At 51.1% G+C, this 21,139-nt stretch overlaps 9 protein-coding genes across 9 annotated transcripts; 7 read left to right on the plus strand and 2 right to left on the minus strand.

Moving 5' to 3' along the window:
* Nucleotides 1-108: 108 nt before the first annotated feature.
* On the minus strand, nt 109-1,057 carry ASPVEDRAFT_129120 (uncharacterized protein; the record flags this gene model as incomplete). The annotated part of the gene is made up of 4 exons (XM_040806609.1): nt 109-164; nt 226-432; nt 486-918; nt 995-1,057. The coding sequence occupies 4 exons, from the start codon at nt 1,055-1,057 to the stop codon at nt 109-111; spliced, it is 759 nt and encodes a 252-aa protein (XP_040665864.1).
* A 550-nt stretch (nt 1,058-1,607) lies between these two features.
* mbf1 (multiprotein-bridging factor 1) lies at nt 1,608-2,714 on the plus strand. Its single transcript, XM_040814949.1, has 3 exons — nt 1,608-1,721; nt 1,914-2,134; nt 2,198-2,714. The coding sequence occupies exons 2-3, from the start codon at nt 1,976-1,978 to the stop codon at nt 2,504-2,506; spliced, it is 468 nt and encodes a 155-aa protein (XP_040665865.1). The 5' UTR covers nt 1,608-1,721; nt 1,914-1,975; the 3' UTR covers nt 2,507-2,714.
* Nucleotides 2,715-3,021: 307 nt separating this feature from the next.
* Nucleotides 3,022-4,235, minus strand: tif34 (translation initiation factor eIF3 subunit i; the record flags this gene model as incomplete). The annotated part of the gene is made up of 4 exons (XM_040809958.1): nt 3,022-3,381; nt 3,430-3,546; nt 3,610-4,116; nt 4,209-4,235. The coding sequence occupies 4 exons, from the start codon at nt 4,233-4,235 to the stop codon at nt 3,022-3,024; spliced, it is 1,011 nt and encodes a 336-aa protein (XP_040665866.1).
* Nucleotides 4,236-4,873: 638 nt separating this feature from the next.
* ASPVEDRAFT_127842 (C-1-tetrahydrofolate synthase) lies at nt 4,874-8,241 on the plus strand (the record flags this gene model as incomplete). Its single annotated transcript, XM_040806497.1, has 5 exons — nt 4,874-5,279; nt 5,341-5,361; nt 5,421-5,458; nt 5,529-8,056; nt 8,133-8,241. 5 exons carry the CDS (start codon nt 4,874-4,876, stop codon nt 8,239-8,241), a joined length of 3,102 nt encoding a protein of 1,033 aa, XP_040665867.1.
* A 1,077-nt stretch (nt 8,242-9,318) lies between these two features.
* ASPVEDRAFT_39495 (NADP-dependent isocitrate dehydrogenase) lies at nt 9,319-11,998 on the plus strand. The gene is made up of 8 exons (XM_040811934.1): nt 9,319-9,717; nt 10,019-10,054; nt 10,150-10,160; nt 10,218-10,251; nt 10,308-10,446; nt 10,502-10,538; nt 10,592-11,091; nt 11,147-11,998. Exons 1-8 carry the CDS (start codon nt 9,412-9,414, stop codon nt 11,569-11,571), a joined length of 1,488 nt encoding a protein of 495 aa, XP_040665868.1. The 5' UTR covers nt 9,319-9,411; the 3' UTR covers nt 11,572-11,998.
* A 288-nt stretch (nt 11,999-12,286) lies between these two features.
* ASPVEDRAFT_39496 (uncharacterized protein) lies at nt 12,287-13,785 on the plus strand. The gene is made up of 6 exons (XM_040811935.1): nt 12,287-12,499; nt 12,561-12,597; nt 12,651-12,718; nt 12,782-13,158; nt 13,221-13,294; nt 13,355-13,785. Exons 1-6 carry the CDS (start codon nt 12,371-12,373, stop codon nt 13,738-13,740), a joined length of 1,071 nt encoding a protein of 356 aa, XP_040665869.1. The 5' UTR covers nt 12,287-12,370; the 3' UTR covers nt 13,741-13,785.
* A 275-nt stretch (nt 13,786-14,060) lies between these two features.
* ASPVEDRAFT_81688 (uncharacterized protein) lies at nt 14,061-16,172 on the plus strand (the record flags this gene model as incomplete). Its single annotated transcript, XM_040817074.1, has 1 exon — nt 14,061-16,172. One exon carries the CDS (start codon nt 14,061-14,063, stop codon nt 16,170-16,172), a length of 2,112 nt encoding a protein of 703 aa, XP_040665870.1.
* A 460-nt stretch (nt 16,173-16,632) lies between these two features.
* ASPVEDRAFT_39499 (uncharacterized protein) lies at nt 16,633-17,320 on the plus strand. The gene is made up of 2 exons (XM_040811936.1): nt 16,633-16,682; nt 16,755-17,320. The coding sequence occupies exon 2, from the start codon at nt 16,777-16,779 to the stop codon at nt 17,212-17,214; it is 438 nt and encodes a 145-aa protein (XP_040665871.1). The 5' UTR covers nt 16,633-16,682; nt 16,755-16,776; the 3' UTR covers nt 17,215-17,320.
* A 278-nt stretch (nt 17,321-17,598) lies between these two features.
* On the plus strand, nt 17,599-18,213 carry ASPVEDRAFT_51363 (SRPBCC domain-containing protein; the record flags this gene model as incomplete). The annotated part of the gene is made up of 1 exon (XM_040814466.1): nt 17,599-18,213. The coding sequence occupies one exon, from the start codon at nt 17,599-17,601 to the stop codon at nt 18,211-18,213; it is 615 nt and encodes a 204-aa protein (XP_040665872.1).
* Between the last annotated feature and the right edge of the window lie 2,926 nt (nt 18,214-21,139).

Raw genomic sequence — 21,139 nt, forward strand, 5'->3', positions numbered from 1 at the left:
CGCCACCCCATGGGACAAACGAGAGGTAAAAGATTGGAGAAACGCGATTTGCGTTCCGATTTCAATGAAGACACAGCAATCCAGGCCATGCATCAAGAAAACGCGGGATTAGAAAACGCTATTAACAATGTTGGAACCGATCGTAGCACCAGCACCGAAGATTGCTGCAAAATAAAGTTAGTTCTGAGCACGTTGGAGACCGGAATAGTTATTTTGGTGACATACCAGCATTACCCATCTTCTTGCCAAACTTCTTGCCGTGCTCCTCAAACTTTCCGTGTTTGCCAGGTGCCCCAGAGCCACTCTGGCTGACATCGAGCGGCATGTTTCCGTAGTTAGAAGGCTGTGGGGGGGCCTTTTCGTCCAAGACATTGACATAGCTGCGAGGGAAGATACCCTCGAGGTTTGTGCGCTCGTTGCGACCACGCCACCCTGTAGTGGATTAGTATCAGGCCTCATGGTTGTTTCTAGGAGGGTAAACATACAATCAGGATTCATATGCTCTAGAACCTGGACGCGATCATTCGGCTGCAAAGCCAAGTCTCCCGCATCCGTTGGGGTGTACGCGTAGAGGGCCGAGGCGACAGAAAGCACAGTTGGCGCCTGCGGGTAAGCAGGAGGTGGGCTTGAGTAATATTGCTGAGGCGGGGGCGTGTTCACGGGGGCTTGGTGCTTCTCATTCAACGAAGTGTTCCCAAACTGAGCCGTAGGAGGTGAGTATGGAGCGGGCGAGGGTGTAGCCTGAACAGGAGCCGGTGGGGGTATGACTTGGGCAGTTGCAGGTGGCAGCTGCACCGGAGATGGCTCTGAGTGTACAGGCAGTTGACGTGTGCTCTCACTCGAATTGGGTAGCTGTGACAACATGGACGAAAGTTGCTGAGGGGTAATGACGGAGGCATCTGCTAGAAACTCCAGTTCCTAGAGGGCGAAGTATATTAGCATACATGACGAACAGTCTCGCAATCACCATACAAATCAAGGGGGAGGACCATACCGAGCGGACATTACGGAGCGACCGGCTGGTCAAGGCGGATTGGAACATCTCTTGGGATGCCATGACAGACGAAAGAGACTGGGTCAGAAAACCGACTGGTAAATTCAAGAAAACGTATTTGGTCCGTTAAAGAGGCCGGGTGTAAAAACGAGATCTCCGAATGGGAAGTCGTTGATCAGCAATGAGATGGATGGATGTTGATGGATGGATGAATGGGGCCGAGCAGGGACGAGACAATCGTTGGTTCCTGAGGCCGCCCGGACTGCTAGGCTGAACAATTCCCATTGGTGGGAATGGTGGATTCGGTCGGGTTTGTTTCCTCAGGCACTTTGAATTATGAAATGAATATGAGACACTGCGGGCTTCGAGTACTGGAAGCCACAGCCGGCCATGGATGTTGGCTCAATCATCTCTGTTGGTATGGCTGCTTACGGCTCTGTGAATTAGTGGTGAATTTTTTTATCCAGCAAAGCCCGCCAGACTGCCTAAGATAAGGCACACGATAAGGTATCCGCCGGGGTTGCATCAACGCAGTTATATCTATACTTGCCATCTGCGGCAGCAGAAGCAACACTAGAGTTTTCTCTCTATTCCGATTGAATATTCGCCTTTCGCCTTCACTCGTCCAGTACCATGGACATTTGCACCATATGTCCCTCTGTTCATGGATGACAGGGCCGACATTTGCCTCCGGGGCCGCTCTGAAAGTGACTCAAGGCCCAATGATGTCAGTGCACTAGTCCATAATAAGTTAGCACATTCCGCCCGAATTGGGACTCCGCCATCAAAGGCTCGAGAAACTTCCAATCTGTGTCATCCATATAAATACGGTGGGCCACCGTGAGGCTTGAGCATTCCTCTTTCAAACCTCACGCGATCGCAATCCTCTAACCGTCAACCTTCCCGACCCTCCTGATAGACCTCTATAGACACACACACCGAATCACTCTTTCTACCCGATCTTTTAATTTTAAAGCAATCATGAGCGAAGGCTGGGACTCCGTTACTCGCATTGGCACCAAGCACAAGGGTGGCCCCGCTCCCCGCGAGACCGTCGTCAAGGGCAAGAGCGCTTTGAACGCCGCCCAACGCCAGGGCCTCGTTATTGGAACCGAGAAGAAATATGCATCCGGAAACACAGTAAGTCGCATTTAACTGCAGAAACATAATTTTCTTTGCCCGCCACATACTAATTATCTTTAGGCTGGCCGCTCTGGTGCACCCGAAGGCCAACATCTCACTAAGGTCGACCGCAGCGACGACATCGTTAAGCCCAAGACCGTCGGGCTGCAAGTTGCAGACGCCATCAAGAAGCGTCGAACTGATGAGGGATACAAGATGACACAGAAGGAGCTCGCCACCAAGTGCAACACCACAGTTACCGTCATCCAGGATTTCGAGAGGGGATCAGCTACCCCCGACCAGAAGGTACTTAGCGCTATGGAGCGCGTACTCAACGTCAAGCTGAGAGGCAGTGACATCGGAAAGGAGAAGTTCCCTAAGAAAAAGTAAAGAGACCGGGGGTGAGCCCGCGACTTTTTCTTTGGGGGAGGGGGGGCATCGTTAATGACTTTTTTTTTTTTCTTTGGCCTTCATGTCCCAGGCTGTTTCTCGGTTGTTATTTTATGCCCTCCATTGAATGATATGACATGTTTTATTCGGTGACTTGATTTGCGTTCATAAGCGTCAACTTGGTGTTGAACTGGTTAAGACATGAATATTTTCGGCGATTTAGAGGAATAAAATTCCATCATCTCATGCCATCTACAAACTTAAGAAATTTTTGGTGTAGTAAAAGGTTCTTTTATTAGGACACGAAAATGATACCAACTCCGTCTTATCATGATATAGAGGAAATGTAGCTTACCACATCAATCACTCAGGTCTTCCTTGAACCCACCACGTGCAGCTGTCTCTTTTCTGTGCTTTTGTTGTAAACAAATGTATGCCATCACTTCATGACACATTCAAGAGATGCAATAAACTGGAAAAAGGAAATTCTACAGTCGTTTCAAACATCATGCACTTCACCGCCTCAACTGCTCCCTCTCAACCTCATACATAAAGTCAAAGTAAGGCTTATCGAAATGGTGAACACGAATGTAACCATCCTCACCACCAGAAGCATAGGCCGTACCAGCAGGGTGGACGTGAATGGTGTTGAGAGGACCGAAGTGACCCTTGACACGGCCAATCTCGTCCTCGAAGACCTTGTGGTAAAAGCGGGCCTCGAATTTACCCTGGCGGGCGGAGGTTGTAGTGACATCCATGGCGGCCTGACCACCTCCCAGAATAACGTAGTCCTTTTTGGCTGTGATGGCGGCGCTGTTCAGTGGGGTATCGGAGACGTAGGTTTTCATGATAGCGAGGTTACGGGAAGACATAAGCTGGTTTGAATTAGTTATAATTTCTTAACGAAGGTTAAAACTGCCTACCTTGGCGGACTTGTCTTTAGAGGCCGTAAGGAAGTGGCTGCGGTCGGGGGAGAATTGAATGTCGTTGATCTGCTGGTCGAACTCGTGTGCCTGGACGTTTTCCAGCTGTTCACCGGTCTATAACAAAAATATCAGCACATCCCGTCCCTCTTCTCATCAAATCCAGGAGTCCTATCACACCTTTCCGTCATACTGGCTAACGCTTCCGTCTTCGTGTCCAGCAATAATGTACTTGCCCAGATAACTCCATCCCGCAACTGTGGCCTTGCTCTCGTTGCAGGTGATTTTCAGGCTGGGCTCCTCAGCCTGGTCCGTGAATTCGCCATCGTAGTTTACATCGAGAACGACAATCGTACCCAAGAAACCCATACGCTTCTCTGTCACGGCCAGTAGTTTGCTTCCATCCGGACTGAATTCGACCCGCTTAACTGCCGTAGGGAATTCCCATGTCTTAACGTTCTCGCCAGACTTTACGTTCCATAGTCGCACGGTGTTGTCTGCAGAGCCGGTCGCGAGGAGAATGGTGTTGGGGCTGACATCGACTGTCCAGACAGCACCCAAATGTCCGGCATAGGTACCAAGTCGTTCACCGTTGGCGGACCACCAAGCGCACACAATCTTATCTTTGGATACTGAGAAAAGGAGGTCACCGTCGCGGTTGAATTTGATCTGGTTAAGGGACCGTTCCTGCAAGATTATTCAAGATTAGCGACTGGTTTAGGCAGCTTAGGCCAGCGAGAAGACTTGAGCAGGCTCTTCCGAGACTGAGGGAAACGCACATGGCCCGCAAGCAAAATCGGTCTCATTTTGAGCAGCCAATATGTGATTTAGCTGATATCGCAAAGGGGTATAATAACTTGGAACACAGATGGATGCTATCTGTGATACCAACTGCGTGTTGAGGCTGATTGTCTGGCGGGGTTGATTGCGGCGGCCTTTCTTTAACTTCACCCGGCAAGATCACGAATTTCATCGCACAGTCCGCGGGTCCAGCGCCAAGACTTCCCCATTAGGCGTTCTATATGACCCAGATCATACCGGAGACTTAGATATTCCGGTACGAAGGTATTAGATCATGTGATTCTGGTAGCCCTACAATCGTTTTCACAAATGGCATAGTGTGATCTACACCTGCCTCGGGTTGCTGACATCAGCTGCCCTGCACTCTGGGCCAATAGGAAGCCAGCTATCTCGGAGCCGTTCATCACTCGGAGCGAAGGGAAAATCATCAGGAGGACGACGCTGTATACAGTCGAAAGTCATCGGATTATTGAGAGGAGGGTGTTGCTATTGTGCTGTTATTCTTTGCTGCTGGCCCTATTATTCAATTGTGTAACTCCGAGCCCGTTATTCATTGCTATTCCAAATCGACTCCGCTGGGTCGACCATTTCCCTATCTGCATGCCCAGTTCTCCGGCGCGACGCACCCGAAAGGAGTAAATTGATGCCATATCCCCCCGCCCATTCGGCGACCCTACCCCGCTGTGCTGCTCGCGCAAACAGCTTTGGTCTCCCTCCGTGGGTTCAGTGTCGATATTTCTCCTCACGCCCATCTCCCTTCCCCAACCCTTCCTTTTTTCCATCCTCTCAACAGTGCTTTGGTCGATCGGGACTCTCTACCAAGACTCGTCGGATACCGTTCGTTGCCCGACCCTCATCGGGAAACCTCAAAAACTTTCCCGTTTTACTGTGTCAGACCCGGCCATTTTCGAGCACTGACGTTGCGATGGCAGCCGAAAGGATCGATGGCACGCAGATCGCGAAGGATATCCGCGCGGGGTTGAAGGATGAAATTCAGAAGATCCAGGATATCAACCCAAGATTCAAGCCCAGCCTGGTGATCTTTCAAGGTATGTAGGCTGCCTCGAAATTACAAACATGCCGGAGCAGTACTGACATTGAACTATGAAGTGGGAGACAGGTCCGATTCGAGTGAGTCCGATTGCAGTGGTGTTCAATGTCTTGAGGGTACTAATTTATCATACGTCCAGGCACTTATGTGCGTATGAAGTTGAGGGCCGCTGAAGAAGTATGTTCTAGTATCTGTTCGCAACTCTCTCTAAGTTATGTGCATCGGCTAACTGTATTCCTCCGTCAAGGCAAACATCCTCTGCAAGATTGTCAATTTCCCCGAGTCTATTACACAGGCCGAGATTCTTCAGGAGATCAGCCAAGCCAACAACGACCCATCAGTACATGGCATTCTCGTCCAATTACCGCTACCCCAGCACCTTTCTGAGCACGCAGTCACCTCCGCTGTGGCTGACGAAAAGGACGTCGATGGATTCGGAGCGGTCAACATTGGCGAACTCGCCAAACGAGGCGGTCACCCCCTCTTCGTTCCCTGCACACCCAAGGCCGTGATGGCTCTCCTCAAGGCTAGCGGTGTCGACCCAGCAGGCAAGGAGGCGGTTGTCCTCGGCCGAAGTGACATTGTTGGGAGCCCTGTGAGCTACCTCCTCAAAGACGCTGACGCAACCGTGACTGTGTGCCATTCGAAAACCCCCGACATTGCAGGCACTCTGAAGAAGGCGGATATTCTTGTCGCGGCCATTGGGAAGACCGAATTTGTGAAAGGCGAATGGTTGAAGCCAGGTGTTGTTGTTATTGACGTTGGTATCAACTACAAGCCTGATTCTACTAAAAAGTCAGGCCAGCGTCTGGTCGGAGATGTCGACTTTGAGTCTGCCTCCCAGGTGGCGTCAAAGATCACACCAGTTCCCGGTGGCGTCGGTCCCATGACAGTGGCTATGCTGCTGGACAACGTCGTCTCATCGGCCAAAGCGTACTTTGAGAAACAGAAAGAGAGGCATATCACCCCGCTCCCGATCAAATTGGCTACCCCGGTACCGTCAGACATTGCCATCTCCCGCTCACAATACCCTAAAGCTATCACACAAGTTGCCTCTGAGATTGGCATTGCACCCCACGAGCTTGAGCCGTACGGTCATACAAAGGGCAAGGTCAGCCTTGGACTTCTCAACCGGCTAAGTCACCGCCGCAATGGCCGATATGTTTTGGTTTGCGGTATCACTCCTACCCCACTTGGTGAGGGCAAGTCTACGACTACATTGGGTCTGAGCCAAGCCCTAGGCGCACATCTCAACCGCGTTGCCTTTGCCAACGTCCGTCAGCCCAGTCAGGGCCCGACCTTTGGTATCAAGGGTGGAGCCGCCGGTGGAGGATACAGTCAGGTTATCCCTATGGACGAGTTTAATTTGCACTTGACAGGTGATATCCACGCAATCACCGCCGCCAACAATTTGCTTGCCGCTGCCATTGAGACACGCATGTTCCACGAGGCTACCCAGAAGGATGGTGCTCTTTACAGACGCCTTGTCCCCGAGAAGAAGGGCCAGCGCGAGTTTAAGCCTATCATGTTCAAGCGACTGAAGAAGCTGGGAATAACCAAGACTGACCCCAACGAACTTACTGAGGATGAAATTAACCGGTTTGCCCGTCTTGACATTGACCCCTCAACCATCACCTGGCGTCGTGTTTTGGATGTCAATGACCGACATCTTCGAGGAATTACCGTTGGCCAGGCGCCGACAGAGAAGGGGCTTACGCGCGAAACTGGATTCGACATTTCTGTTGCCAGTGAGTGTATGGCCATCCTCGCCTTGAGCAGTGATCTTGAGGATATGCGGGAGAGACTTGGCCGTATGGTTGTTGCTACCTCAAAGCGGGGAGAGCCGGTCACCTGCGACGATATTGGCGCAGGAGGCGCCCTCGCAGCACTGATGAAGGACGCAATCAAGCCCAACCTGATGCAGAGTCTGGAGGGCACGCCTGTTCTGGTCCACGCCGGTCCCTTCGCCAACATCAGTATCGGAGCCAGTTCAGTGCTGGCGGATCGGGTAGCGCTCAAGCTCGCTGGTACCGAACCCGAGGAGGACCACGAGTCCAAGACCGGTTTCGTCGTTACGGAAGCTGGTTTCGATTTTACCATGGGAGGAGAGCGCTTCTTCAACATCAAGTGCCGATCCTCCGGTCTTTCCCCAGACACGGTTGTTATTGTTGCGACCGTACGCGCTTTGAAGGTTCATGGCGGCGGTCCTGAAATTAGCCCGGGAGCTGCCCTTCACGAGGTTTACCGCACAGAAAACACTGAAATTCTCCGCAAGGGCTGCGTAAACCTGAAGAAGCACATTGAGAACGCCCGTCAATATGGAGTCCCAGTCGTTGTGGCCATCAACCGCTTCGAGACGGACTCAGAGGCCGAGATCGCAATTATCCGCGAAGAAGCCATTTCGGCTGGTGCCGAGGACGCCGTCTCCGCCAACCACTGGGCCGAGGGCGGAGCTGGTGCTGTCGACCTAGCCAAGGCTGTCATAATTGCCAGCTCCAAACCCAAGGACTTTAAGCTCCTGTACGATCTGGAGGGCAGCATCCAGGAGCGCATCGAACGCATCGGTAAGGCCATGTACGGTGCGGACAAGGTCGAGTTCAGCGAGCTGGCGCAGAAGAAGGTCGACACATACACCGCCCAAGGCTTCTCTAACCTTCCGATCTGTATCGCCAAAACCCAGTACTCCCTGAGTCACGACCCGGCACTCAAGGGGGCTCCCACTGGATTTACTGTCCCCATCCGCGACGTGCGGTTGGCCGTGGGCGGTGGATATCTGTAAGGCTCTTCCCCCTCCCACTTTGGCTACATAGCTAGCGTTTTAGAGTTTAACTAACCGATGGTTCTTCACTAGGTACGCGCTTGCGGCGGACATTCAGACAATCCCCGGGTTGCCGACAGCTCCTGGATACTTGAATGTGGATATTGACCCCGAGACCGGGGAGATCGATGGACTCTTCTAGAGCTTCTCCGTTGATACACCTTTTTTCCGGCATTACAAGTAGATGTCTTCTTGTCTTCTTTTCTTCTTGTTAAATTTACGACTAGCATGGTAGCATTGGGAGGGTTCATTTCAACTTGTCGAGCCCAGCGGATGGTATGGAAACTCAGGGTTATACAACTTCAACAGGATAGGGATTTATACATAAAATAGTTATACAGAGAATATTAATTATTATTCAGCTTAGTGCCTAACTTACCGTGGATAGCCGCGGAAGAGTGTACCAACTCCGTGGTAGCACAGGAAACCGGCTGCGGCGAATGCGACGCAACATCCGAAGATCGCACGTTCGGCGTTGTGGCCGGCGGGAAATTTGCAGGGACCGCGGGAAAACGCTCGAGCAGCTTCCAGGCTGTGCCGGGATCACATTCAGTGCCCAGCAGCCAACGGAGATATTCTCTGGCGCTGATTTGAAATGCGCACCGTTAGCAGCAGTAAAATGACACAGTGTCAGCTATGGAAACCCTCTGTGGACGGAGAAATGTCGCCTCCCAAGCCGCCGGCTGCACTCCGCAGTTCGCATGAACCTCACCCAGAGTCTGGAGTATGGAGAGTCGTCTGACCAACGTCACCAGCTTCTTATACCGCCGCTCGTAGTCGTCGATTTGTCTCGCCTCTCTGTAACCTGGATATCGCTGTTCCAAAAACTGGATATCGCTGTAGCTCCCTCGTTCCCATTATTGATTGTGTTATTCAAGACGGCCGGCTTCGGCGCGCACGGTGGGCGGAAAAGGAAGAGCTCCATCACGGCCTCGTGGGGATAAGAAAGAGTCTCCTCGTCTCTTCCAACACACCAGCTCGCAGATTCCGCATCTCTCGTCCTTCTCCTCTGGCAGTTAATCATTTTCCGGCCAGCTCCGTTCTGCTCCGCGATACCTCGCCCTGTTCCGCCAGATCGCTGCTGCTGTCCCTCTGCGACTCCACCGTCTCTCCTTCCACCCGAGTCTTCTGCCTCAGTTCCCTCGGGTACGTTGAATCGCCTTCTCCAAGGTTCACTGCGAAGGCCTCTACTTACCGATTGTCGAATCCGCTTCTCGCAGACCACGGGCAATCATCCGCCCCTCCTCCACACCCTAGTATCGTTTACCCAGTTGCATTGATTGCGAAATAAGCCCGCTTCCATTCTTCCACCATGTCGTCGGTTCGGTTCACTTCCGCATTGGCTCGCCGCTCCCTCAACTCCCCTCTCTCCTGCGCTGCCCCTCCTTGTTCCTCCGCTCTTCGCTCATTCTCCTCTGCCTCTTATTCTGCCCGATCTTCTTATTCTTCCTCTTCTTCTGCTTCCCCCTCTACCGCTCGCGCCCTCGCTTCATCTTCTGCCCGCATCACCCGTCCCGCAGCAACTCGTGCTCTGTACCGCATCCAATCCCGCACCATGGCGACTGAAGGACCCAAGATCAAGGTTAAGAACCCCGTCGTGGAGTTGGACGGTGATGAGGTAGGTTCATTCCAGGCGTGGTCAAACGCGAAATTGAAATAAACTGCCCATTCCGCGCGTTGGGGTTCGGGCTGCATAGTCTGGCCGTGCGCTGTGCGACTGCACCCTTATATCTTGGTTGTCTTGATCATCGGAGCCGCATTTTCGTGGTGACCCTCCGTAAACGCGGGGGAAAACGGCGACATTTGCCCTGCTTCCCTGTTTGGCCGACGTCAATGCCCCGAGGGTCAAGACTCTGCAGCCAACAAGCGTGCTTCATGCTATTTAGTTTGTCACATGTCACTGACCTCCCCCTCCCTAGATGACCCGTATTATCTGGAAGGAAATCAGAGAGAAGGTGAGTCTTCGGTTATTGATCTCTGCTGCGTCATGTCTTGATGTGGCACCCGCCTTTGGCCGAGCTCAATGGCTAACAATCGCTTGCTGCTATAGTTGATCTTGCCGTAAGTTGTTGTGAACATACTCCTCGGCTTTGTAGTACCTTGGCTGAGACAAGCTAGCTTCCTTGACGTCGATCTCAAGTACTACGACCTGGTACGCATCCCATGACTCCTACTACATATCTCCACCGTACTAACCTTTTCCTGTAGGGTCTCGAGTACCGTGACCAGACCGATGACAAGGTCACGGTCGAGTCCGCTGAGGCCATCAAGAAGTATGGTGTCGGTGTCAAGTGCGCCACCATCACTCCTGATGAGGCCCGTGTCGAGGAGTTCAAGCTGAAGAAGAGTAAGCATAGAACTCCAACAGAGCAGGGCGGCTGGCTAACATGTCTTCTCTATAGTGTGGCTCTCTCCCAACGGCACTATCCGTAACATCCTGTACGTCCCCCTTATCTTTAACTGTTGTCGGTGTGTGCTAATATCTTTTTTAGCGGTGGCACCGTCTTCCGTGAGCCCATCGTCATTCCTCGCATTCCCCGTCTCGTTCCCGGCTGGACCAAGCCTATCATCATCGGCCGTCACGCCTTCGGTGACCAGTACCGTGCTACTGACCGTGTGATCCCCGGCCCCGGCAAGCTTGAGCTTGTCTACACTCCCCAGGGTGGCCAGCCCGAGTCTATCAAGGTCTACGACTTCCAGGGCGGCGGCGGCATCGCCCAGACCCAGTACAACACCGATGAGTCTATTAGTGGCTTCGCTCACGCCAGTTTCAAGCTCGCCATCGCCAAGAGCCTCCCTCTGTACATGAGCACCAAGAACACCATCCTCAAGAAGTACGATGGCCGCTTCAAGGATATCTTCCAGGAGATCTTCGACACCACCTACAAGAAGGAATTCGATGCCAAGGGTATCTGGTATGAGCACCGTCTTATTGACGACATGGTTGCCCAGATGATCAAGAGCGAGGGTGGTTTCATCATGGCTCTTAAGAGTAAGTTGGACATGAAATGGCAGGCATTGAATTCCACTGTTAACGCCTTCTCTAGACTACGACGGTGACGTCCAGTCCGACATTGTTGCTCAAGGCTTCGGCTCCCTCGGTCTGATGACCTCGACTCTCATTACTCCTGACGGCGAGACCTTCGAGTCTGAGGCCGCCCACGGCACCGTCACCCGCCACTACCGTGAACACCAGAAGGGCCGCGAGACCTCTACCAACCCCATTGCTTCCATCTTCGCCTGGACCCGTGGTCTTGTTCAGCGTGGTACCCTTGATGAGACCCCCGATGTCGTCAAGTTCGCCGAGGAGCTCGAGCGCGCCTGTATCGACGTTGTCAACGACGAGGGCATCATGACCAAGGATCTTGCTCTTGCCTGTGGCCGCAAGGATCGTGAGGCGTGGGTCACCACCCGCGAGTACATGGCTGCTGTCGAGCGCAGACTCCGTTCCAACCTGAAGTCCCGCCTGTAAATATACCATGATCTAGCGTTTTGTATATGATTTTCCTTGCGCGTTTCAACCATTACGATACCTGCTCTAGCACACAACGATTGTTGGCTGGATTCTAACTAGATCTTTGGGGTGGCTTCATACGGGATCCGACAACTGACACTGTACATCTCGGACTCGTGGGGATGAAGAATGAAAAGTTCGTTCTTACATGGAAAGCGAACATGCGGAGGAGCCTTACGGCAGAATCTTCTCTTTTGGTTATGTCTCATTCTTACCGGAGACCTGGAAGCGAAGGTTATCTTTACCTCGATAGCTCTAGGTATGACGGTCGCTTGCTGGACTTGCCACTACGAATATACAGCTTAGCTTTCGCTTTAGATAGAAATGATTCGTTACCTACCTAGCCAATATTTCATGTTCTCGCCTGTAGGCAACTCTTCAGCGCGGGCTTTTCTCGGCCGGCCCTTTTTCCCTTTTTCGTAACCGGCGAGTCATAGTTTCATAGTTACATAACGGCTGTCACTATACAACATTCCAAGGTTACATCTCTCCGTCCCATGGATCGGATCCCCCTTCCGCGAAGTGCCAGGAGCCAATTCTCCTCGGGAGAGTCTCAATTATGCAGTGCATTGCGGTAATTCGGTTGGCCGCCACCTACTAGTCCTTGACGCAATTGGGGCATTCTTAACAGGCAGTGTCAACCATGTCACAGTGGCGGTATTCCTAGTCCCCTCTCACACATGGTTTTCTTCACAACTGTAGTTCTAGCCAGGCACTCACACCAGCTCGCGCGCCGACCGCGCTGTCGAAGTGCAGGATGTACGTCCTTCCTGTGTCGATAGTATTTATCTCGGTGGCCACCATAGTAGTGGCCCTAAGGCTTTTCACGCGCATTCGCCTGCTTAATTCTCCAGGCTGGGATGATTGGTTTCTGCTGCTTGCCTTGGTGTGTGCGCCGTTAACCTTTGAGGGGTTTGTAATGGGTTGGTTGGACTAATCGGTTATAGATAACGGATTATGCATTCTTCGGCGTTTTGATAGCTGGTGCGAGATTCTGGCTTCGACTGCTGGATGTATAGAGTGCTAACTTGGTCTAGAGCATGAATACGGCCTAGGGACCGCAGAGAGGGTGCTCTCAGAGGACACATATCGGAATCAACTCAAGGTGAGCATTGCAATGTCCGAGGGCGACGAGTAGACTTATGTACTTACAATGACGCTTGAATAGATGTTATGGGTTTCTGTCCCCTTGTACAACCTGACGCTCCAGCTCACGAAGATCTCGATGATCATTCTATACCTGCGCCTTTTCCCGACAAAAGTCTACCGCAGGGTATTGATGACCATACTGGTAGTATTCGTTGGAGTTACACTATACATGGTCATTGGCACGTTTCTTGTATGCGTGCCCGTCCATGAATTTTGGAGCACGCAAACCGACCACCCGGGGTGCAACTCGCGCACAGCAGTATGGCTTGTCAATGCTGGCCTTCAAATTACGAGCGATTTTGTCATTGTCATCCTACCTATGCCCTTGCTTGTCAAGTTGCGGATCCCTCTCAGACAGAGGATCTGTCTGATGCTGATCTTTGCCCTTGGTTTATTGTTCGTTACCCCAGATGATTTTGCCTCAGGTTTGGGACGCTGCTAACATAATTGCATTCTAGTGTGTGTGCTACGAGCATAGCTCGTTTATATTCCCTGGTCAAGCTTATACAAACTAAGGAGAGAGATTACAGCAGTATGGTTTGGCCCTTCCAATGTCTTGTAGGAATAAGTACAACTAACTGGGTGGTACCAGAGCATAATGGCCTCGTTGCAATATGGTCATTCGTTGAAGCCAATGTCGCCCTTGTCTGCGCCAGTCTGCCGACATTCAGACAACTCATCCTACACATCTTCCCACGCATTTTCCCCTCAAGTGCTCGCAAAAATTACAGCCGCCATTCAGAGAAGCGATTGCAAGACCCAGGGTACACCTGGGGTCCTTTCACAGGTCCGGCTAGTTACTCTGCGGATGTCTCCGTAAGCGCGGACCACGACTCAGCCTCGCCTTGTGAGGACGGCATCCAGGTCGTGAGGGAGTTGCGGTGGGTGACGGGTTCTATTGCTAGCGGGAGCGAAAATGCAGAGCCGGAGAGAGGAGAGCCTAGCCGGGTTCCAACTCCCACTATCCAATTTGAATAGACGTTATATAACTAGAGATAGAACAAAGTCAGATGTGATAATTATGATCCATTAAATTCAAGCATAGAAATATGCAGTCAGACTCATACCAGTTGCACCTGGGGCAATAACTCCCTCGGCCTACATGGAAGGAGCACCTACAGGGGTGCACTTTCCATAATGAGAAACGTAATGGCTCTGTAATAACATCCAGCCTACTTGGACACATCCTCCTGAACACCCATTCTTGTCAACATCATTTCAGTCACATCACCCCTTCATTCGTTTTATATCACATTCTTTTATCGTTCCAGTTCATTTAACCCCAGATAACAACCTCTATGTGGCCGCCCTTTCCCAAGTTCTACATCCTTCGACCAGACGCCAAACAAGTACCCCTGATCCCTCTCGACGAACTGCCATCGTGGCTCCAGATCGGTTTCCTCGACTGGAACGACCCAAAACTTTACATGTTTATGATTCCAGCCACCACCAGCATCGTACCCCGAGAAGGGGAGTACGATGTCATCTGCCAATATTGTCTAAACAGCGTCGACAACACGCTTCATCGAAGTGCATCTGAGTCCGGTAACGACATCGGATCTTCAATCTGTGCAACACACAGTCGCCAGAAGGCAACCAAGTCCCCCAGTGCTGTCGACATTGCGGCCCTTGTCCCGCAAACCATCGCCAGCTATAAGGAACTTTCAGGCCTTTCTAAAATACCTGTATACGACAAAGATATCCCCATTCCCACGGCGTATAGTGGCCCTCTTTTGCAGCACCCACCTTTCCATTCAGTCCTTCAACGTCCTATTGTTGGAATGTGTGTCATAAGGGTTGCAGAGTTTATGTGGGGGCTCCTGCCAACCATGACTTCGCAGCCGCCTTTGGCGAACGGTGTACCAGTAGGGGAAGAGGAAGAGGAGGAGGCATGGGAAGGGGAGCCACAGCTTCCACCCCCGAATACCAATGTAATAGGGCCTTCCCAGCTGGATCCGACTGGGGTGGATTCGGAGGAGCTTGACAACGCATTGGAAAGGTTGCGTATACAAAGCGAGTCATCGGAATTTGAGCGCCGCGATCTTGATGAAGAAGATCAGCGGTCCCAGCACAGTAACCAAAGTCAACAAGGATTGTCAGGGTCTCACGGATCTCAAGGACCACCTGGACCACCTGGGCCCAGTATGCCAGGTCCTGCATCTGCCAGCGATCCATCCGGCTCAGTGTCAGAGCAAACTGGAAGTGATTATGAAATTCCCGGCTGGATGGTAAATGCGGATGGCAATCCCTCGGAACTGGATTTGTGGATGGCTGAGATACCGCGCCTGGGCGACTATGATCCGGCTTATCTACAAGAGAAAGTAGCCTCTATGCTAGTCGGCGCGTACCAAAAGGGATTACAGGATAGGGGAGCTGCTAAGAAGCGAGTTCTCGGCATCCATCACGAAAACGCTCAACTACTGTCTGATTATTCCCATCCCCCTTTGTCAAACTGGCAGGCTTTGGAAAGCACTGGAAGATCAAGAGACGCGCCTGGCTCGAAATATGATGATGGGGAGGAGGCAGATGTACCCGATCTTCAGAATTTGCAACCCCCATTAGATGAGCCAGACAATGATGGAAATACCTCTGATGATTCTCAAAAGCAGCAGGACTCATCAGATGAGGACGAGAATGACTCGCAAACTTCGAACGACACGGGAAATCCACGAGACCCTAAAGACCCCGAAGACCCCCAGGACCCTCCTGACCCTCAAAATTCCTCAAACCACGATTATTCTGAAGAGCCAGATGATTCGCCGACTCAACAGGATGACGGTCACGGTGACTCAGACCAGAAAGGTTCAGGAGGATCTCACAGTGCACCAGACTCTCATGCTTGTGAAGACGACTCGGTTTTAAGAGATACACCAACTCCTCAGCGAACCAAGACTAGTCAAAGAGGGAGTAATTGCCGTCTGACACCACATCTTGCCCCGGGACCTTCTCGAGGAGCAACTCTTCGTGGATACGAATCCGGTCATTTAGCTCCAGTCCTGCGGAGTCGAACAAACTCGGGAACTCATATACACGGCACTTTGAGTTCGATGAATTCGGTTCAGAAAAAGGTACCAGGTACCGCTGCTGGTGAGTATAAAATTGCGAGGAGTTCCAATATTGGTGGTGCCCTCGCGCCTTTTAATCGAAACAGTCAAAAGACTTCGCAAGGTCGGACACCAAACTCCAACACAAAGGCCCAAAAGACATCCGTAATCAACCAGATCAAGCGCGATCCAACACGAGTCCAGGAAGACGCCCAATCCGGCCGAGTGTCGCGTCAAGGACGTATAACAAAATCAGTCCGTTTCCGCCTTCCTTCAGAGAATGACGAGATACAGGTTGAGCAGCAGCTTGAAAGGCCTATTTTGACACGAAGGAATGGCGGGAACATTGAGAAGGCAAAATTGTAGCCCAGTGGGCTAAAATTGATGGCATCTCAAGGACGTTATTTTTACATGATGCTACTCGGAGCTTTTCTGGGAATTAGTATAGACAGATTAGACTTGAAATAGATAGTTGTAAATTGAACATTGTCAGCAAAGCTTTTGTCTTCACCTCGAAATACATATTCATGGAGTGAAGAAACGAGTGAGTCCGATAAAGCAGCTGTATTTTCAAGGACGGGGAGCAGTAGTTTGGTAAGAGAGCATGCCCGATAGAGATTCCGGGACAGACAAGGCTGCCGGAGTTGGGATGTGTCTACAGTATGAGTGTTGGCTCAGTGTTCATGGACCTGGATACGATCTCAGAAGCCCAGGTAGGTTTAGCGGGAATAGATCCATGATCTGCTTCGTATCCAGAGCAGCTTCGATCAAGCGGAGGGTTTCAATACTTTACCCCTGAATCGCTGAAATATTTAATTTATACGTCTCCTCAACAAGACCTTCAATTCCCGCGAGAGCCTTATGAGTCACGGTTTTCTATCTAAAAGAATTAATAGGGTCTTTTATACAGTCTGCCGCTGAGAATTGAAAGAAGGGGGATATGCCTACAGTTACTGGTGAAATAGCAGTGATGCTGGACGTGCTGGGACACCGCCAGGGCGACAGCCAAATTCTTGAAGCTATTATCCTAGTAGGCCCTGCGATGGAGGTCAAGGAGTTTGACGATGGCGATGGCTTGAAGTCGACGCACTTCAGCTTCAAGCGAACAGGAACAGAACTGGTCTTTGAGAATGATATCTTGGAAATGATCACGGTACGGACCCAACCGGACAGCCAGGATGGGACCTCGATCGACGGGCTGTATCCACGACCGGCAGCGCTGGTAGATGGACTGTCTGCTACCGCTAGCCGCGCCGAAGTCACGGCGTTCCTAGGCGATCCGGAACTTGCTGGGCCGAATTTCGAGCGGTACAAGGTCAACGGTCGGTATCTGCATTTCGAGTTTGATATGCACAGCCGAGTCACCAGAATCTCCGCCCTACTTGAGCCCGTCGGAATGGGGCCGTAGGGGCGTAAAATGACCGATGGTTACTAGGACAAGAATAGACCAGGAGATATAGCCAAAGAAGCGGGGAGAATCTCAGCCATCGTGAGTTTGAGTTACACAGCACGAGTTCCTAAAACCATAGCGAGTGCGAAGTATATAGCTTCAACCTTGAGTGTTGATATTGATTGTCAAGTAGGTGAACTGGTGAATGGGGGTGTGGGAGCTTACGGGTTCACGTGAGGGGCATAGCTAGGACCCTCAACTAAGTTAGCTAGTTAACAACCTACCTTGGAGCTGACCTCATCCCAGTTTTAATACAGCGGTGACCTTGCCAACAGCTGCAACACCTTACGCTTCCTGCCTCCAACTCGTATTCTTCCACCCCGATACCCCAAGCAACAAACAATGTCCGACCCAGGCAACCACCCAGACACCCCCAACATCCCCACCTCCTCCGCCGTCCTTCGGATCCAAAGCTCCATCCTCATCGACGCACCCATCCAAGACGTCTGGAACGCACTCACAGACACATCAACATACCCAAAGTGGAACCGGTTCGTGCCGCGAGTGACGGTGCGCAAGCAGCCGGAGGACTCTAATAGCGACGATGCGGTCCTGAGAAACGGAACGAAATTCACCTTCCACGTTAACATGTACCCGGAGACCAACGACGTCCCGCAGCCGGATGCATCGGGGTTACAGGATACATTTCTCCAGATTATTGAGATTAAAGCGCCGACGACTGAAGGTAAAAAGGGCAGAGTTGTCTGGGCGAGTGATCCCGATGCAGGCGGGCTGGTATCCGCACTTCTTACTGCCGAGCGCGTGCATGAAGTTTCCGAGGTTGAGGATGGGAATGGGAACAGGGTGACCGAGGTGCGCAATTGGGAGAGCCAGGTGGGGTATCTTGCTTATGCAGTGAAGTGGATGTTTGAGGGCCGGTTGAGGGGGAATTTCGGGGCTTGGGAGGAGGGGTTGAAGGGATTTGCGGAGAGTGAGGCGAAGAATGTCGGGAAATAGATCGAGTCCTTATTCAGTATACGTACACGTGTTCGGAGAAATCTGTGCGCGGGGTTGCTGTTGTTGTCGTCTAGCAGCCTTATTCCCGATCCGCTGGGACCCGGGCTGGGAGTGAATCTGACGGATGATATCACGGCGCAGGATGTGGCTTGGGGAGTTGGAACTGTTAGCAACGGCGACGGGCCGCTGGAGCAGCGAAGATCACTAAGTCTCGGCCAGTCGAACTGTCAAAGGAAAGCAAGGTTGTACTCGTAACACTAGCTGTAAAATAAGCGGACCCACGTGGGGCAAGGACTGGCTCGAGAGCACCTGGAGTGCTCTTTGACACATGTGCGTCGACTCAGGATACGCCATGCCTGGGTGAGGTCTGAAGGACCGAGACTGATTATGCGATTTTTGACTGCGAGTAGTAGCCTGTTGCTGAAGCAAGCCCATGCCTTCTACCCAACGCCAAAGACCGAGAGAGCATCCGCACGTTTTTAGCATTAAATATCTTGTACACAGGTCTCTCGATTCCCCGGCATACACAATCAATAGACAAAGGAAGAATGCAATAAGAAAGAGTATGACAATGATCCCCCGGCCTAGCTACCTACCTCATCACCTAAACCACGGCCACTTGGCAAGTTTGCGTTCGAACTTCAACCCCCAACCTAACCACATATCCACGCTCTGTGTTAGTAAAACATTGCCAGATCTAGACAGCAAATAACATATGTCGACGTCTGTGGTTTGAAGAGGATAAATCCTGAGTATAAAGTCGGATATCGTAGCGATGATATTCCGGTCGATATGCAAATATCGCCTGATCAATAACCCAGATACGACTTAGGGTTAGACACGGGGAGACACTTACAAGCCACAAATGATGCTGAAAGACTCCCGATGGAACGGATCTGGTCAAAATAACGACGCATGTGTTTCGTGAATAGGAATTCCGTTATTGTGAGGTTATTACATCGCTAGCGGCAAGCCAGATCCAGGATCAGGCACAGTGGAAGCTTCCCGTAGGGCCAGAAGCAATGACATGGCTAGATCCATGTCATGCAAAGGGAGACTTCCCAGGGGAACTTCGCTCGCTATTGAGCGGACCATGGAGGGATTTGAGTTTCAAAAATGGCGACGCCTCTCGAAAGGAACGACGACATAGGTACGGCCCTGCTCTAATTCCCAGCATATAGCTGGGTTAGAGACACACTCTGCACTACCAAAAGAAAAGAAAGAAAAAATGAATCGAATTGAGGGGCGGGAACCAGAATCATATATGCCGTGTCAGACCGTACGCATGTTGGTGACTTCCCTTTTCAGAACTGTTGTTGTTCTGGAGGAGGAAGGAGCAAAGCTACTACCACCAGACCGGGTAGGTACAGTACCTTAGGTAGGTCCCTAGGTACCAACGCTCTTCGGATACTCATTGTCGCAAAATCTTACGAAATTTTAGTTTACGAGGTGACTATATACTCGGATGTATCGCCGCAACCACTGGTAGCGTTTATACAAAAGCACTAAGTACCTACGGCCTTTTGTCTAATAAAGAACCCAAAAAAAAAGGTTTGTGCAGAGCGTGGCAAATGCTATACCCAAGCCATTCGACCACTGGGCCATACCCGTGCAAAAGCACTCCTTGAGTCTCTTATGTAGGGTAGGAGCATATTTCTCTTGTTCTCGACTGCCAGATAAGAAGCTATACTACGTTGTATGCTGTTCAAAGGGCTTATAATTGCTTTATTCTTTTCTTCTGTCTTTCCAGTTTATTGGTCCCAAAGACTCGCAACCTGGAACCTGAATGCCAAGGCCTACGGCACCATTTGAATCATAGTATTTGGACCGTTTTTCTCTGGTATATAACTTCTTTGTTTCATGCCTGGAGTTTGGAGCGATAGACAGCAAGAATATTAATGGAGCCCGCAAATTAAGGCAACAACTGCTGTGTAGAGAGAACGTGAGTGAAACTGAACTATAGTGTCAGGATTATATACTTAATACTTCGTAGTAGATAAGCTTGGACCAGACAGATATCTCTGGTCACTCTTTTGAATACCCCCTAGTTTCTATACCATGGAAGATGATTAGCTTCTTACAGCGATTAAAATTGGCTTGAACGACTGCTGTACAAAGAGAGTTGGGTGGGCACTATCATCCTATGCCGGGTTGCCGCATTTGTTGAGCCGAAGGGTCTGGATTGGGCCTAGCGCGGTAATGCGTGTGTACGCCGTGTATTTGATACGGCACCACAGATTCTGGACTTTGAATCCGGTTTGCGCCACTCCAACATGACTGCAACTACGCCGTACACGAGCCTGTCGAGTAAATGTGGTATCTCTAATCCGACGTAGCAGTAGGACTAAGCGGGATGCTGATACGGTGCTGTGCGACACGTAAGGACACAAAGCAAGTTCCACGGTTCCCCCATCGCAATTAAGCTCGCCGCCGATCTCTCATTTTATTCTGGCGCGCCGTTTCTTTTTCTCTATTTCTCTCGCACGCCCTCGCCCTTATTTTATTTCTTATCTTTCCTCGTCTCTGATGCTCTGTTATTGACCTGGCAGACCCAGCCCCCTTCAACATGCTTCTCATACGCCTCTCGATCCAACTCCGTCGCTTCTCTGGCTCGACCACCCGTTCCTGACCATAGAGTTAAACTTTGCTTCGCTTCCGGAACTCGATTCATCTTGCCACCAGCACTGAGTTCAAGTGTAAGCTCTTGACTCATAACGGGCTTGGTTCAAATAGAGACTGCTGCTCTACTCTCCTCTCTCCTTCTCCATCCATCTTCATTCTCTAGCACGTTCATTAAACTTGGACTCTCTGTCGTCTCAACTTAATCGCCATATCAATACGCCACTCATTCCGTACTTCAAATATACATTTTTATACGCACGCGAACTATCCCTCCTTGAAGCAGCTTTTCTAGCGCTCCATCGTG

This window comes from Aspergillus versicolor (genome assembly GCF_001890125.1).
Source record: "Aspergillus versicolor CBS 583.65 unplaced genomic scaffold ASPVEscaffold_3, whole genome shotgun sequence".
NCBI classification, from domain to species: domain Eukaryota; kingdom Fungi; phylum Ascomycota; class Eurotiomycetes; order Eurotiales; family Aspergillaceae; genus Aspergillus; species Aspergillus versicolor.

Excerpts from the sequence above, each read along its gene's own strand:
- mbf1 (XM_040814949.1), top strand. The coding sequence starts at position 1,976 with ATGAGCGAAGGCTGGGACTCCGTTACTCGCATTGGCACCAAGCACAAG. Across the intron at positions 2,135-2,197 it reads AATATGCATCCGGAAACACA|GCTGGCCGCTCTGGTGCACC; the intron begins GTAAGTCGCATT and ends AATTATCTTTAG.
- ASPVEDRAFT_39496 (XM_040811935.1), top strand. The coding sequence starts at position 12,371 with ATGTACGTCCTTCCTGTGTCGATAGTATTTATCTCGGTGGCCACCATA. Across the intron at positions 12,500-12,560 it reads GGTTTCTGCTGCTTGCCTTG|ATAACGGATTATGCATTCTT; the intron begins GTGTGTGCGCCG and ends AATCGGTTATAG. Across the intron at positions 12,598-12,650 it reads CTTCGGCGTTTTGATAGCTG|AGCATGAATACGGCCTAGGG; the intron begins GTGCGAGATTCT and ends AACTTGGTCTAG.
- ASPVEDRAFT_39499 (XM_040811936.1), top strand. The coding sequence starts at position 16,777 with ATGCTGGACGTGCTGGGACACCGCCAGGGCGACAGCCAAATTCTTGAA.
- ASPVEDRAFT_39495 (XM_040811934.1), top strand. The coding sequence starts at position 9,412 with ATGTCGTCGGTTCGGTTCACTTCCGCATTGGCTCGCCGCTCCCTCAAC. Across the intron at positions 10,252-10,307 it reads ATCTCAAGTACTACGACCTG|GGTCTCGAGTACCGTGACCA; the intron begins GTACGCATCCCA and ends CTTTTCCTGTAG. Across the intron at positions 10,447-10,501 it reads GGAGTTCAAGCTGAAGAAGA|TGTGGCTCTCTCCCAACGGC; the intron begins GTAAGCATAGAA and ends TCTTCTCTATAG.